General features: G+C 44.7%; 1 protein-coding gene across 4 annotated transcripts; it reads left to right on the plus strand.

Annotated features, from left to right (window-relative positions):
• The first annotated feature begins 1630 nt into the window (after positions 1-1630).
• Positions 1631-15358, plus strand: eps8l1b (eps8 like 1b). 4 transcript variants are annotated; one of them, XM_049013174.1, is made up of 20 exons: positions 1631-1844; positions 1937-1986; positions 3618-3678; positions 3865-4023; positions 4881-5030; positions 5260-5339; positions 7258-7400; positions 7769-7827; positions 7993-8119; positions 9416-9504; positions 9609-9683; positions 10330-10478; positions 10715-10856; positions 11085-11143; positions 11308-11416; positions 11830-11970; positions 12752-12893; positions 13087-13252; positions 14042-14174; positions 14457-15358. In XM_049013174.1, exons 3-20 carry the CDS (start codon positions 3649-3651, stop codon positions 14541-14543), a joined length of 2040 nt encoding a protein of 679 aa, XP_048869131.1. In that variant the 5' UTR covers positions 1631-1844; positions 1937-1986; positions 3618-3648; the 3' UTR covers positions 14544-15358. The 4 variants fall into 4 exon arrangements, with proteins under 4 accessions (XP_048869131.1, XP_048869132.1, XP_048869130.1 ...); XM_049013175.1 differs by having other exon boundaries at positions 1631-1759; XM_049013173.1 differs by having other exon boundaries at positions 1631-1986.
• Positions 15359-16121: the final 763 nt, after the last annotated feature.

The following is a 16121-nucleotide window of genomic DNA, read 5'->3' on the forward strand; positions in this document are numbered from 1 at the left end:
GTTTAAAATGTCGCTACTTAAGCCTGTCCTTCTCAGTCGTGGTCCTACCGGCCAACTGTGTTTACTAGTTCACATTAGATTTTTCTCCCAGGGGTGAACATGGCCACCCCAAAATAGCAAAAACGAAATATGGATTATTCTGTTTCCTACGTGGAACCATAGCAGAAACACAGGGCGGTGCGCCTCCTGGTGGCCACCCCAAAGTTTTCAGCAGACGTCGCTATTTGCTCCAGTGAAGCTTTTCGTTATTTGGTCTTGATTTACAGTAGGTTAGCAGAAGAACAATCCCAAAGTTTATACCACATAGATAGCTACTGCACCTCTGCCTCAGTTCAAACTTCGCCTATTGCATTCATTTGCATGTCTGTACAAATTTATTTGACATGAACAACCTTCAACTGCTGGATGTAGAATTTCTCCTGCATTAATGTAACCTGTAACTTTATGCTGCCCTTGCAGCAGTTTAAATTACAGCCTCTTTGGATATTATTTCTTCCGTCTTCCGGATTGAACAGTATGCCTCAAATACGAAGATATTTTTATGCACCACAGCCTAATCGATACTTCGCCCATTTTTAGTTTGTCATGTTGATCCCACTGTGATCTTATTCTATCAGCTGATGAAAAAACAGCAATCACGTGTTTTGTGTGAAACAGGTTTGCTTTATCTTTATGGCACGATTGGTTACCTTTGAAAACACTGGACAATACTGAAGTAGTGCATATTTTCCTTAATGAGTTACACTAACACATTATAATGGGACGAGTCACTCTCTCTCTCTTTCAAACAAAATGTTTATTATATAACACAAACCTGAAAAGTGAAGTTAAAAACGCATGCAAACATATTCTAAGCCAAAGATGGCTGCATACCCCAGTTATTATTGGTGTTCGCTGGCTTCCCTTTCAAGGCTGTGACAGGCAGATACAAATGGAGCAGCTAATACAGTGGTGTGCCCCTCCCCCACGCTGGCCAGGTTCTCTGCTGTGTGTGTGTGTGCGTGTGATCAGGCATGGACTGGGAACAAACATCGACCTGGCAAATTACATCCCCCTTAAATAACATCTTGCTTCGGGGCGCACTGTGTTCACTCCTGGCTCACTGATACAGCGGCCCACTGTAACTGCCAGCCTGCCCCTACTATGTGTGTGTTGCTGCTGTTGTTGTAGGTGTCGGTTTTTTTTCCAGATCAAAATAGTATTTCCACATCAAACCACAACAACAACAACCGTCATGGGAAACTGAGCACGTTTCTTAGAAAAAATAATACGTGTAAGGCCAATGTAAAAAAACGTTGGTGATGTTTATAGGTATACACCGTCTCTTTCCCTGTGGGTGTAAATTTTATATTTGGATAACAAACAGTTTTATAAGCAGGCATATTGTTTGGCTATCTGTGTGTTATTCGTTTATTCTTCTCTATTTCCGACACACCTTGAAAGAAGTGAGCCGGCAGCAACTAAAGAAAAACAGATTGTTTAACGGGTACGTTTAATACGTCCTCTATCGTTTCAGTCAGCATCCCATGTGAACACAATGACGCCGCGTCAGCACCGCCCTGCTGTGCACGCCCCCGTGCTCCCTCCGCACATTTATATTTGTTTGCATTCCCGTTGCTGTATTTCTAAGGTGGAGTTTACAGGGCTTGGTGGCGTGACACACCATTCAATTGCAATGCTTCATAATGGCCGAGAGTGACACACCCCGAGAGACAGAGGCTGACTGAAATGCTTCCAGCTGTTATCTACTAGTGTAGCTGTAAGTGACAGTCAGGCAGGTGGATAGCGAAGGTAAAACAGGAAAAGCGGCCGCAGACAGAAGCAGGGAACTGGGAAAGACATAAGTACATACATAAATAACCAAAGTATTTCAAAATCCTTTGGAAAACATAACGTCTGATATAATTTCTTGGCATCTCCGTTTTCTTTTTGCCAGTTTTTTCCCAACTATTCATATGGACCAGACATCAAAGTAGATTCTTTAAGGTAAGAGTTATCTGTTATTCTCTCAACACCACAGAAGTGCATATGATATTTAAAATGCAATGAACTATAGTTGTCGACCTTGGGTTTAACTGCTTCTTTGAATGGGCTGGCAGGAATAGTAAATATACTGTATGGAAGAGTAAAATAACCAAGTAATATTTAAGTTCTTGTTACTCGTGGTTTCATGTATACGGGTAAGACGACTCTTTTTTTGATGGAGTGGTCATGTTCTTCTGAGACGCAGTAATACAAAGAGAATTACTTTGCCTTAAATTTGGAAAGGCTGTGTGAGTGTGGGTTCCCAGCGGACATCGCCTTAGTTTGCCGGCTGTCTCCGGGATTCCGAGCGCTCGCAGTCTGATTGGCTAAGGGGCTTCGCGCGACTCGGGATCGCTGCTGCCCCGATTAGATAAGAAGCGACTTCAAATATGTGGAAATTATATTAATCAGATGAAGAAAAAACATATGCAATGGCATGTGTCAACCAAGAAGTTTCAATAGTTTGGTCAGTTTTAAAGACCGACTCGTGTTTCGCAAGTGCCGCTCTTACTCCCGTCGGGGTAATAAATGTGTCATAGTCTGAGGACGTTTTATGTGTTTAATTTATTGAATTTCCAACATAGTCATTACACTTCGCGTATGCACGAACGATTAATGGTGTGTTTTCGTGAGGCTTTGTTCTCGATGGCCTGAGTCAAACTTGCAGTAGAAATCAAGGGCGAGTGTTTTACTTTGGATCGAAGTATTATTATTTTGTTGCTTCATAAAATCATTTACCTATTGAAACTTATTTGACTTGAGACTATTGCTGCCTGTGTACTGTGATTATGTGTATTAAACTCTTACATAATACGACTAGGCCTATAATAATAGGTCGGATACAGTATTGCGTATAGGAATAACAAGGCTGGAAGGAGTTAAATGGTAGGTATTCTCACGTACCTGGTCAAACTGGATGAGTAACTCTACAGTTTCAGGCTATAAAAAGAGAAAGAAGGAGGGGTGGTCAATAAAGCGAGAGAAGCAGTAAGAACTGAGCGGCCGAGGCAGTAAGGACACTTTTCATTCAAAAATGTTTGGTGGGGTGTCGTGGAAGCTTTTTTCTGCCTTAGCGTGGGGATGTGGCTCGTCGTTTTGACCTGTACTTGGTATAACGACCTCTGATTTATCAGGCAGCAGTACTGTTCTCATTGTTTTTATTCCCTTGTGACCGCAGACTCACTTGCGTATGTAGTCCTCGCGTAAATATGTCCGTGTATTATGATAACTGCGTTACATGTCAGTTTTATTTATATAGAGTTTAAGTGCTCATGTAAATGTTTAAAAAACCGAATGTAAAATATTTTTCATTAGGTTCATATGCGAGGTTCATAAGGACAGGGGCCTAGGTACCGGGGAAGGGGGCCGGGGTGTGTACCTCCTAAATATTTAATTTTGCTTTACCTCCTCCCCCGTCCCCCCACAAACTGTCAATTACTCCATTGGCCGAGGCGACTCATTACTAAGATATCAAACTATAAGTCTACGGCTGTTGAGTACCTAGAGGATGAATGATTAAAAAGATATCATCACTTAAATGTACTCATTGTAATTCTTTGTATTAATTGCTCTCCCATTAATCTCTTTTTCAGAGCCGTCAGCGTCTTCATTGAGGATTTAGCAATGGCTGATATCTCACAATACTTAGTCAATGTAAGTTTTCCATATGCTGAATTGCATTTCTGTGCTTTTGTAAGTATGTATGACACATGTGTTTGTTAATGTACTTAATGTCAGCCCAAACCAGTCCTGCGAATGATATAGTGACTTTACACATGTAATAAACTGTCCCATTGATATCTCTCTTGTTCCTCTTCCTGGCCTCGCTCCAAACCCCAGCACCTGGTGACCTTCTCCCTGCAGGGTGGGGAGGTCCAGAGCGTGGAGGAGGCCCTCTCTCGGCTCTCCCACCTGGCCCGCACGGACCGCCTCTGGAGCCAGGAGATGCTGGTAGAAGTCAGTCGAGACACCGTCAGGCTGAGGGATGCTCAGAACCAGGTATGGCCCTCATGCTCAGCTCTGAAATGGACCCGTGGGAGGCACTGGGTCACACTGGGTCACAACGACCAACTATCGGGCACATTGTCAGCAGGTGCTAACGTGTTAATGTGCTAAACCATCTGAGAAGGGTGTCCTAGTTCACTGAACAGAGATCATGAACAAGGTGACAGGGTATATACCGGCCAAAGTTTATTGCCTATTTTTATTATATGTGTTTTTATTTAGGTTGTATGTAGCACTAAAGTGCTAAAGTCTTATGCAGCCAAAATAAATACTTAAAGCTATTTATCTGGTAGTGTATGTATATTCCCTTAGGGAAAAAAACTATTAAAAGTAATAAGAATTTCTTGTGTTCTCCAAAAGTGACATCTTGTTGGATGGCTAGAAGAACACAGCTTCAGTTCCCATAGTCAATTAGTTAAATAACCCATAGAGGTATTCATTAGCCAGACATGGTGTGCTGGTGGCTGAGCCAACAAAAACATGGGAATACTGGATGGTTGCTGACAATACAGACTTCAGCAGAGGTTTTAAGCTAACATACTTTGACGGACGTAGTACTATAGTTTTTCATCAACATGAAGATCATTAAAAAAAATTTTGACTGGCTAAGACGTTGCTGTATATTTATTTAACATCCTCTTTGACTTGAGAAATATCTGTATTTAATATCTAGAAAATGATCATTTTAGTAAGCTAGGCCCTGTACTGGTTAAGTGGTTATGGAAGATGACTGGATAGATGTAACTAAATTAATCATTTCAAAAGTATTGCCTCTAATTTTCTACTTAAAAGATTAAATGACAGGGTTGTGATACCTGGCACTGAAACTTTTCTGTTGTGTTTGTGCACAGGATGAGCTGGAGGCTTACCCCGTCTCCTGCATCCATCGCTGTGACGCTATCCTCACAGAGAAAGAGTTTCCCTCCTTGCTGCTCCTCGTGTGCCAGTACGGTCCCCGAAAAAAGCCCGACATTCATTTCTTCAACTGTGAGAACATAGGGGTGAGTGCTAGAGTATGAGTGTCAGTGCAGCTCTTCCTTGTGCTCTACCGTGAGAGCTTACGTCACGATTTGATCTCGAAGTGTCTGCTTTGAGCCTCCAGCAGACACTGTGCCCGGTTAATGGCTAAATGTATCTTTCCACCGCATTTCACACGTGCTCCAAGCAGAGCATCCACAATGTCGCATGTCCCTCCCCGAAGTATGCAATTCATCTGCCTCGTGTTTGCAGGCGGAACCGATCCGTGATGACATCATCAGCGCAGTGTCTGATCACACGTCGAAGACTAACAGGCGTCCTGAGGTTTTGAGGTATGTCACAGAATACGGTTACGGACAATCTGGCACCAGTGAGGGAGCCGGCAGAGATTCAGGTAGAAGCAAACTGAGACCTCCAGCAGTTCTCTGACTGTTGAGGTCAGTGCACTGAATAGGATTTCACTGGAACGCAGTGGTGGAAGGAAGTGGCTTTTAAAGAGGGTGGATCGAAGTTTTTTCACTGTCATTGCATGGCTTGAGTGTAATGATAGGCCTTGCTCAAGGGTCCCATGAGATTTAGCCAAATTGTTTAGTAAAGTCATTCAGCTAGTTAGTTATGTAACACAGAGCACCCAGATGACAGAGGCAGTGGAAGTGTCCTAGCCTCACAGACAAGGAGGTCTGCTATAAGTGTAAACACGACTGGAAATAAACAATGAACTGAGTGTTGTCAGAGTCATACCATGCTGAAGGGTCCCGTTTTACATTCAGATGTTATACTGAGCTAAAGTACGTTGTTGCAGAAAGCTGAAAGAATGTTTCATGGTAATGGTGGGCAGTGGTGGAGCAAATGTAAATTACAATTATTTATGTACAAGGAACTTAATCTGAAATGAATAAATGAATATATTCACACTTACCTATGAATTTATAAGCATATGTGGATTTTTTTTTATTTCAGTGGAGGTTTTTTTGACATAACAAAGTTCCTATTGATAACTACAGAATGTATTTATTCTCTCTCAAAGCATGATTTTGAAACCGGACTCTATGTAAACAGTTGTCACAGATTATATGTGATTGTTAAACCAGAAACCTGACAGGAAATAGTTTGAAAGTAATACTTTTTCTCCCCGTCACAGCATAGATTTCATCTACCAGAATTCTTTTTTTTCTCTCTCCTTCTAAAATGCAAAAAATGTGTCACTGGTAAAACGCTGTTGATGTTTCAACAAGCTGATCTTTCTAGCCCCTCTCAGTTTTGTGTTGACAAAGCTTTGACACTGGGGAAAAGAAAACGAGTGACCAGCAGAGAAAGGATGGACTCGTCTGACTCGTTTTTGCATTACTTAGCAAGGTGTGACCGAGAAAATAAAGCTGTTGCAACTCATGTAAAGGACAGACTGCCATACTTGATTACTTGTTCATAGGACAAGAGTCCAGGTCAGGTTCGACATTAGTTCAGACCTGCAGACTACGATTAGCGTGCATTTATAGCTGTCATGAAATATCGTGTCTCTTTTTAAACAGGTCAGAACAGCTAATGTGTCACTGTCAGATGTTCTGGGAAATGTTACCGTTCGAGGTCGATTGGATTGAATTCCCACATTCTCAGCTTCTCCAAATCACCATATTTGTATCAGATTTTTGTATCAGTGTTGTTATCATTGTTTAATACGTGAATATTCTCTGTGGACATTTATGCGTGCATATCCATTATGGACAAATGGTTATTTCTGTATGCTAGCAATATAGTGTTACAGTTTATTAAATTGAAGACATAAAGGCTTTCAGTAATCAGTCACTGAAAATGTCATTTGTGAAACTGTAATATTTTATCCATGTAGCAGCATAAACGGCCTAATATAGTATGTCCAAATCTGGTCTACAATTTTGCTCCCTCCCAGTTCCCTGTAGCATAAACATGGACTGCCTGTGAGTCCCTGAGGACCAGACTGGGAAGCACTGACCTAAAATATAAGCAGTAGGTTATTAGTATAAGATGCTTCCTTATTGTCATACTTTAAAAGTGTTAAATAATGACCCAGAGCCGAGGCTTGGTCATGGTCATGGTCACGGTCATGGTCCTGCCAGTGAAGATGAAGCATACAGGGGCTGCTGCCTCATTGTCATTTACCAGCTGTGATACAGGTTGCTAAGCAGTGCCGTTTCGGCCATTGCCCAGCAGACATAACCTAGCCCAGGCAGTGCTAAGCCACCCCCACTAACCGGCCCTCTTTCTCATGCTCAGGATGAACCAGGCCCGATTGGTCCAACCTTCTACTGCCGCTGGAGCCATGAAGGAACAGGGCCCCCAGGGGATTCCCAACCCCCCACTACTGCAAGCCCCCAACCTTCCTCCCTCCACGCCTCCCCCACACTCAGGAATGAAAGGTGAGGGGGGGGGCAGGCTGCTTCATTAATACAGAGCAAACAGCAGACATGGGTGAGATGCAACAGCATGGTGGCACAGGAGTCCCACTGAACAGCATGCAGATGGGCCTTCTTATGAGGGACCGCACTGCTGTCATGTGGTCTATGGCGAAGGCACACGGAAGCCACATTGCTCTGTAATCAGGGAGCCAGTGCAGGCAGGGTTTGGGTGTGTCCACACTGGGTTTGGGCTGGTCTTTAATGACCAAGAGTGCATATGTGATGGGGCTCTGCTCTGTGTGTTTGTGGAACAGAAGTTGGTAAGTGCAAGCAGGAGGGGGCTAGCATGGACACAGGGGCTCACTTCTGATCTTCTCCCTCTGCACTAGTGAACGGATCCAGTGGTGACCAGGCCAATCAGGCTTTCAGACAGGCCCAGAGAGAAGTGGTATGATGCTGTGTCTGTCTATCTAATGCACGTCAGTATATTGAACCACTTTCGAGTGTGTGTGTGTGTGTGTGTGTGTGTATCTCTGTTTCTGTGTCTCTGTCTGTGATATGGTGTACAGTCCACTGGCACGTGATGAGTTCACTGCTTGTCACGCTCTCACAGGAAATCCTTAACCACTGTTTCAACGACATTGAGATCTTCATGGGCAGGCTGCAGAAATCAGCCGAAGCCCACAGCATTCTGAGCCAGAGGAACAAGAAGAAGAAGAAAAGCAGCAAAAGCCCAGAAGGTGAGGGAGACGGTGAAGTTAATGTGAGAAAGATGTAACTGCCAGCTTAAGCTACAAGGTTCTGCAGCTCTTCTCAAGGTTCTGCAACTCTTAAGGTTCTGCAGCTCTTCTCAAGGTTCTGCTACTCTTAAGGTTCTGCAACTCTTCTCAAAAACAGTGACATAACAGTTTTTTATTATGTTCAAGGCAATATTTTATTTTTTTATTTTTGGACAATATAAACTGCATTCCTTTGGTCACCTAATAGCTTAAAGCCTTGATGATCTCTTGAAAGGTGCTTTTCAGTGATATTGGGGCATCTGGCTTAGATTACATTGATGGTGGGGTTTTATTTCTATACTCCTGTTACTCTATGATAAACCACACTCCAGTTAATTAGGTTCACCTGCTCGAATCACATAGCTGCAACTGAATATATACTCCTGCAGACCAAGAAGGTCACAGAAGGTTACTGTGCAGGTACTCATTAGAATGGTCAGAAACAGCCACCGTCCTGTGATTTTCACATTTTACAGTGTCTAGAGTTTACAGAGAATGATACAGTAACCAAAAAGACATCCAGTCATTGGCATATGTGCGGCCAAACACTTTAACCTTGTTAATGAGGGAGGTCAGAGGAGAATGGCCAGACTCGCTAAAGCTAACAGGAAGGCTACAAGCTCTAAAGTAATCTTTGGACTCAAAACTCACCGACCTTTGAAATTGGTTCCGGAGAAAAAGGAGCCTCTACTCGGTACTAGGCACCTAATAAAGTGGCCACTGAGTATGTTTCATTTTACAAACATTAAATTGCTAGTGTCTCCTCTTATTGTCCCTAATTACATTCTGCAGTGATCCTTAATCTTTGGACGTTGGCTGAAGTCTGGTCAAAAGTGGCTGTCACAGTAAACTTTGATATTCATCCTCACAAGGAAAGTAGGAGAATCCCGGCAAAACCGGAACGAAATACAGATTCAGCAAGAAAATACGCAGTAACAGCCAACATGGAAAACTGAGAGGGACACTGCAGTGTTTAGAACTAAAGAGGCAGACAGAGTCAAAATATGGGCGTCAGCGAGAGCGACAGGTAAAAGTCTCAAAGGAAGAATGTTTGAACAATGAGTACAGACGAGATTCTGTGGGAGGGGAAGTGCAGCTCGCATTCTTTGGAAGGTATGCGAGGAAAAAAGGAAAAGTGTTACAAGTAGCAGTACAGGCTCAAGGTGACAAAGGAAGAGAAGGGGAAGACATTGGAGGGAGGAGTGTAATGAATATGTCTTGCATTGTTTCCTGTTCCTGTCTTTCTCCTTTCTGTAGATGACTTACTCTCCCTGAGAGCACGTCCACCTTCAGAAAATGAATTCTTTGATATCTTCCAGAAATTCAAGTACTGCTTCAGTCTATTGGTGAGAACTTCACCTTTCAACATGTTAATGTGCATAAAAACACATCTATGTAGTCATGCATTGCCAGATGGATAGATTAAACGCTGCACATTGCTGTCGCCCAGGCCCGGCTAAAAACGTCCATCACAAACCCAAGCTCAGAAGAGCTGCTTCACCATGTCTTCAAACCTCTGGATATGGTGAGTTGAATATCTCTTGAATAACTTGAATAACTGTGTCCCATGAATAACTTGAATAACTGTGTCCCATGTAAGCAGAATGAAGGTGACTTATAACCCTGACATTCAGTCTGTTACACTGGGTCATAAAACCATCAGGTGACGACTGAGTACTGGAAATTACCTTTGGATGTATATAGTGTGCAGGGTAAATAGTGTATTTGAAATTAAATTCCACAGTTAGGTAAATACTGAGTTGAATTACTTATTTCCAGAGCAACTAATACTTAATGTATTGTGAACGGAGTTGTTCTGAACATTGGATTACTGTGGAAACACTGTTGGGATTGAGAATGCAGGGTCCCAAGGATGCACTGTGAATAGTGCTACTGAATACAGTGGGAATTGTGAGGTTGTGCTCTCTTTGGTCACCAATGGCGGGATTGATGGTGCGTCCATGTCTCTCTGGTACTTAGTAAGGATGAGCAGAACTATGGCATGAAGCTACAGGACACAATGACTCAGCCTCACGGGACGAGTGTTTATAAGGAGCGCATGGAAAATATTACATGTGGGTTGGGGATGTGTCACATGACCGGCCTCCTGTCCGGCCAGAACCCTGCAGCCAATCTGCGAATGAGCCAGTCATCGCAATGCCTCGTTCCAGATCGTGAAGACCACGGGAGGGCCAACGCTGGGAGCGGGGGTGGCCAGCCCAGCCCTGACCGACGCAGCTGTGTCACTGCTGCAGGAGAACCTGACCCCAGAAGAGACACAGCTGTGGACAGCACTGGGACCCAACTGGACACAAGCACGGTCAGCAGGCTCAACTCATCTCTTGCTCATTAGGAAATTAGTACCTCTTATGTTACCTTATGGGGCTTCACTGAGGTCTCACAGCTCAGTGTCACAGCTTTGAACTGCTCCCATTTCAGTCGCTGGGAGTGCACACCACCAAGGTTACTATCTGAGGTGCCTTTGTAGGCTGTAAGAAAATATGTTGCAAATGTTTACTCAGTAAACACGTCTCTTTGGACACCTGACCCCCACAGCTCTCAGCAGCGAGGCCCAGTTCTGTCCTACACCCCCGTCTTCCTGGATGGCTGGAAGCCCGACCCAGTCGACCCGCATGGACGGGTGTGGGAGGATCCCATAGAGGCACAACACAAACTGGACTCACAGAGAAAGCAGCAGGTAAGAGGGCAGCCAGCTGACACGGCTGGCTCTGAGTGGGGACTTGAGCCGCCAATCATGGTCTGTGTTCCACCCACCTGAGGGTCACCTCCACTCTACCTATAAATGTAAAGGGTGTAAACAATTGCAATCTCGGAATACTGTGAGAATTCGTATAACATTTTGAAAGTAGTTAATCCATGATCTGTCTCAAAGATACTGTACATACCTCCTTCCTCTCGCCAACAGAGGTCTTCTATTCGGTCGGTCGAGCTTCCCAAGTTTGCAGCACATGCTGGCGACGAAGTGTAAGTTTTATTTTGACTTCATGTTGCAAACCCGCATTGCAATGTCATCGGATTCTTCCTCTACACACGTTTAATTTTCCAACCGTGTCAGGTTCTGCTGATTAAACTATGCAGTGTATTCTATGATTTCTCAGACACTGTCCTTCCTCCTTCCTTCTTCTCAGGGAGGGTAGTGGACTTCCCCCGGAGGCAGAGAGACTCTACCGCTGCAGCTATGACTTCGTGGCTCGGAACAGCAGCGAGCTGTCTGTGCTCCACGGAGAGACCCTGGAGGTACTGCTTTAATCTGCCACAACAGCACAAACAAATCATTATGCCACTGACCTTTTTGCAGTCTGCAGTGACCATTTAGTGGTCGCTTGGCAACACTGGATGCTCATTTCTTGTATTTTGCTCTTGTCAATCAGGAACCTCATGATGAATCACAGCGCCTAGATTTCTGATGTTAAACTTCTACTCCAATGCTAGCTAGCGCTTATTACTAGTCCCTTATTGGAAACTCAGCCTGGCAACACTTTAAGTCGACTCCATTACAGCTGTATGCCTGCAATGTAATATCTGCTTTATTGAATGTCATTTTGGATAAAAGCTCCTGCTAAATAAATAAAAGTAAATGTAAAAACTGCAGTTTGTCATTTATCAAGCTCTGAATGACTGGTGTGTATATTTCTGCGGTTTCTTCTCAGGTGATTGAGTCATCAAAGCGATGGTGGAAGTGTCGCAATCGGTTCGATCAGATTGGCTTTGTGCCCTTCAACATCCTGGAGCCGCTGTCTGCCTTGAACGACACAAACATGCAAAACCTGGATGATCAGATGAAACCGAAGGTGAGTGGGTCTCCTTCTGATACGCAGCCAGGTTCCGCTCACTCCAGCAAGACACGCACACGCGGCCGGGCCCCACTTACTCCGGCAGGACACGCATACGCGGCCGGACCCCACTTACTCCGGCAGGACACGCATACGCGGCCGGGCCCCACTTACTCCAGCAAGACACGCATACGCGGCCGGACCCCACTTACTCCGGCAGGACACGCACACGCGGCCGGGCCCCACTTACTCAGGCAGGACACGCATACGCGGCCGGGCCCCACTTACTCCGGCAGGACACGCACACGCGGCCAGACCCCACTTACTCCGGCAGGACACGCACACGCGGCCGGGCCCCACTTACTCAGGCAGGACACGCATACGCGGCCGGGCCCCACTTACTCCGGCAAGACACGCACACGCGGCCGGGCCCCACTTACTCCGGCAGGACACGCACACGCGGCCGGGCCCCACTTACTCCGGCAGGACACGCACACGCGGCCGGGCCCCACTTACTCAGGCAGGACACGCATACGCAGCTGGGCCTCTCTCACTCTGGCAGGGCCTACATACGCACTTACCCTCACAAGCTTATATGCTTAATTGCATATGTTGGCAGTGCCCTGCCAGCGAAACATTTCCCTGAAAGTCATGCAGTTAAGTCACATGATCAATTAATCTATGACTTGTCAGGTCGAAACATGCAATCTGAGTCACATTAGTCAGAGTTCCGTACTGTTGTCTGCAGTTGACTTTGGATTCTTTGGATTGCTGTATGTCTCTCTCCTGTTTTTCGCAGGGAAATGCCTCCCCAACAGCACCCAGACCGTACTCATACGCCCCTCCCGCTTCACCCCCCCTCCCCGACCCTACAACTTTCCGGCCACGCAGTATGCCCTCCAACCCCTCCCACATCATGTCCGGGGACAGCACAGACCGAGGTACTGATTACACCTCTCAGGGACAGCAGGAGAGTGCGGCACTATTCATATGACTGCCATGTTTTTGCTGTTTGTGTGTGTGTGTGTGTGTGAGTAGAGGTATAAGACTTCAATGGGTCACTCTTTGGGATACTGCTCCCCCCCCCAGCAGAAGTGACAAATAACAATTCTGGTGACATCTGTCTGCCCCCAGTGATGGTGATGAACGATGAACTTCTGCAGCGGCTGACGCATGGGAAGGCCAGCTTTTCCCGCCCCCTGGTCATTCCCCGCTCCTCAGACACCTCCGCCCCCCTGCACTACAACTCCCCGCCATCCGAGGTGGAGGAGTGGCTGCGAGGAAAGGGCTTCAGCGAGCCGTGAGTGCACCTCCAACCTCTCAGGATGCATTACAGATATTATCTCTGAATCAGAGATATGGAGCATATCTAGCATATAAGCACCAGGAGGGGGCGCAATGCTCAAACCAAGGTGTGACCCGGGTTCAAACTCACTATGTTGCATTCACCGTCACTAGCCCAGATAACTTAATCTGCCTGGGTTTCTCTCCATGCCAGCGCCTTCAAAACCCAGACAAGTTTAACGTAATCAACTTTTCTTCAAACCCATTCAGTCAGTTGAGTCAGGTGTGTTGGAGGTGAAGTGTGCCAGATATATGTGATAGCTACACAGTAGCCATTGAAGCGTGTGGTAACCTAGGCAACTTTCGATGCCGCCACCCCCCCCCCATTCAAGCAGTTACATGTTGTCTAATTGGGTGACTGGCACTGTGGCTATGGTGCTCATAGACAGGTTTGGGAACCGCAGGTCTATAGCAGCCTTCTGTTGGCTGCATGGCGGAAGGACATGTACACCCTACAGAACAAAGCAGGTGGCTCACAGTGAACACGCCAGCACTTCACCACTCCCAAGCTGGTATGGGCGTTGGCATGGAAAATGCAGAGTGATAAGATTCATCAGAGTTAAAAACGGTTCAACCCAAAACAAAAGGCAGACACGTCATTTAGAGAAGGATGACGACGTTAAAATAAATCTGGTTCATATGCTAGTTTCAGATCTCAGATACAAGACCATATGCCATGACTTGTAAGTAAAGGTTTTTAACAAGAAAACACAGAGGTAGTCCACTGTTAATTCTCTCTCTCTAGTACTGTGAGCTGCTTGGGCGTGTTGACTGGCGCACAGCTATTCTCCCTCAACAAAGAGGAGTTGCGTGCTGTTTTGCCAGATGAGGGCACTAGAGTCTACAGTCAGATCATGGTGCAAAAGGCTTTGCTGGAGGTAACTCACAATACATTGTTTCTCCTGTTTTTTTTATTCATGTTTATGTGGAGTGAATGTGCTGTTAGTTTTTGTGATTAAGAACCAGAGCTAATTGCTCAGTATGGATTACTGAGTTTCTGTAATGGATTTAGGGTTGACGTGTTTGTAAGAGGAGGTTTATTAGATTCCTGGGATGAGAGGGATGTGTCCACATTCCTGTATGTTTCTGCCTATTTCTTAAATCTGACACAGCCCATGCATTATAGATTTTTGTTATTTATCCTCCACTCCCTGCATCAGGATGCCCACAAGGTCTCGGAACTGGAGGCAGTAATGGAGAAGCAGAAGATGAAGGTGGACCACAATCTGGAAAGCACCACATTCTGAGGGACACCAAGGCGCCAACAGTACACAGGCTCAGGTCAACTGGGTCCCACACTGGGTCCCTTCTGAGAAAGCTTCAAAGGCTTCAGTTCTGGACTCAGCTTGTCTGTAGGGACGCAATCACATCACCTTAACGCCACAAAGATCCAAAGACTGATAAATCGATACATTCTCAAATCTGCTTTGTCCGCTCAGCAAATCTGCTGCTGTGTCCTGCTTCGGCTCAATAGGGCCAGGGGTGCTGAAGATACACAACAAATGTATTTTGTATCAAAATGCAAGACATGCATGCTGAGGAAATATTTAGAGTATATGAATCATCTGAAGAACTGAAAATGACTAAATGTGCGGATTTTTTTTTAAGAAGGATTATCTGGAGGTTGCTTGCCAGTGTAAGATTTAACTGTATGACCGTTAACTGTGCATAAGATTGGATATAAATGGCAGTATTGTCACAACTGAAGACGGATACCACGTTGTATAACTATTAGGTTCTAGCTTTGCATAACCCCTTATCAATGAATAAAAGTGTTAAGGACCATTTCAAGAACTCATCAATCTAGAATATGGGAAACTGCAAGCTGAATTTATCATAGATTCTAAATCCTGACTTGGTAAATGCTTGTAACAGGAGCACATTTGATATGTTACCTTGAACACACCGTCAATCACAAGCATGATAGTTGGGGACCATGTAAATGACAGAGCTGGGATTAAACTATATTTAAACTGCTGCAACCAAATGCTTTGGAATTGTATAAACATACTCCACTCCTAGGTGAAATAATTTATAATAAAACAGAAAAAAACTACTAAAAGCATTGTGTCCCCCAACCAAATGACTCCTCTGAATACTAGAGACAAGTGTTTGTGAAAAACCAAAATGGTGGAAAAGTGTCATGAGATTCAAACAACTTAATATAGGGACACTGACAGATTTAAATAACATAAATGTGGCCAGCCCTCAGTGACAGATTGGCCCATCTAACACAAGCTATCCGCACATAGAAGAGACAGATAGCATTTCTAGCTAGTTCAAGAATTTTTAATTGATATCAATGAATAAAACAGGGAATACAACTTTCGAAGACATCTTAATGAACAAATTGCAAGCAACCTAACAATCCAACGATTCCAGGTATTACACTTAAATATAGTTTCATGTACATATTCTTCCACTTAGCCTCAACATCAATTTCGCCATAGAAAAAAAATTAAATGCTCAAACAGCATTAATTAAAATCGAGAAAGTGGTCATTATTAGCATTTCCGATTAAAACCTCTAGAATATTTACAGCATCTATGCCCCCAGCAAAAGAACAAAGCAAACCTTGGAGGAGCCTCTCAAGACTCCTAGAGACCTAGAACTACAATGGGAAAACTAAAGGATATGGACACTGAGCAGTCCAGAAAGGACGAAGCACTGACCCTTTCATGTCATCTGGGAGACACCAAACTGCCACGGTCCAATGGCGTCCAGCTTTATGACACAAGACTGAAGTCAGCACAAGGAGACCAGACCGTAAGGCTGTTGGGCACCATGTCGAGACAGACTTCATTGAAACTTGCCGCAATTACAAC

Source organism: Brienomyrus brachyistius, chromosome 5 (genome assembly GCF_023856365.1).
Source record: "Brienomyrus brachyistius isolate T26 chromosome 5, BBRACH_0.4, whole genome shotgun sequence".
In the NCBI taxonomy this organism is placed as follows: Eukaryota; Metazoa; Chordata; class Actinopteri; order Osteoglossiformes; family Mormyridae; genus Brienomyrus; species Brienomyrus brachyistius.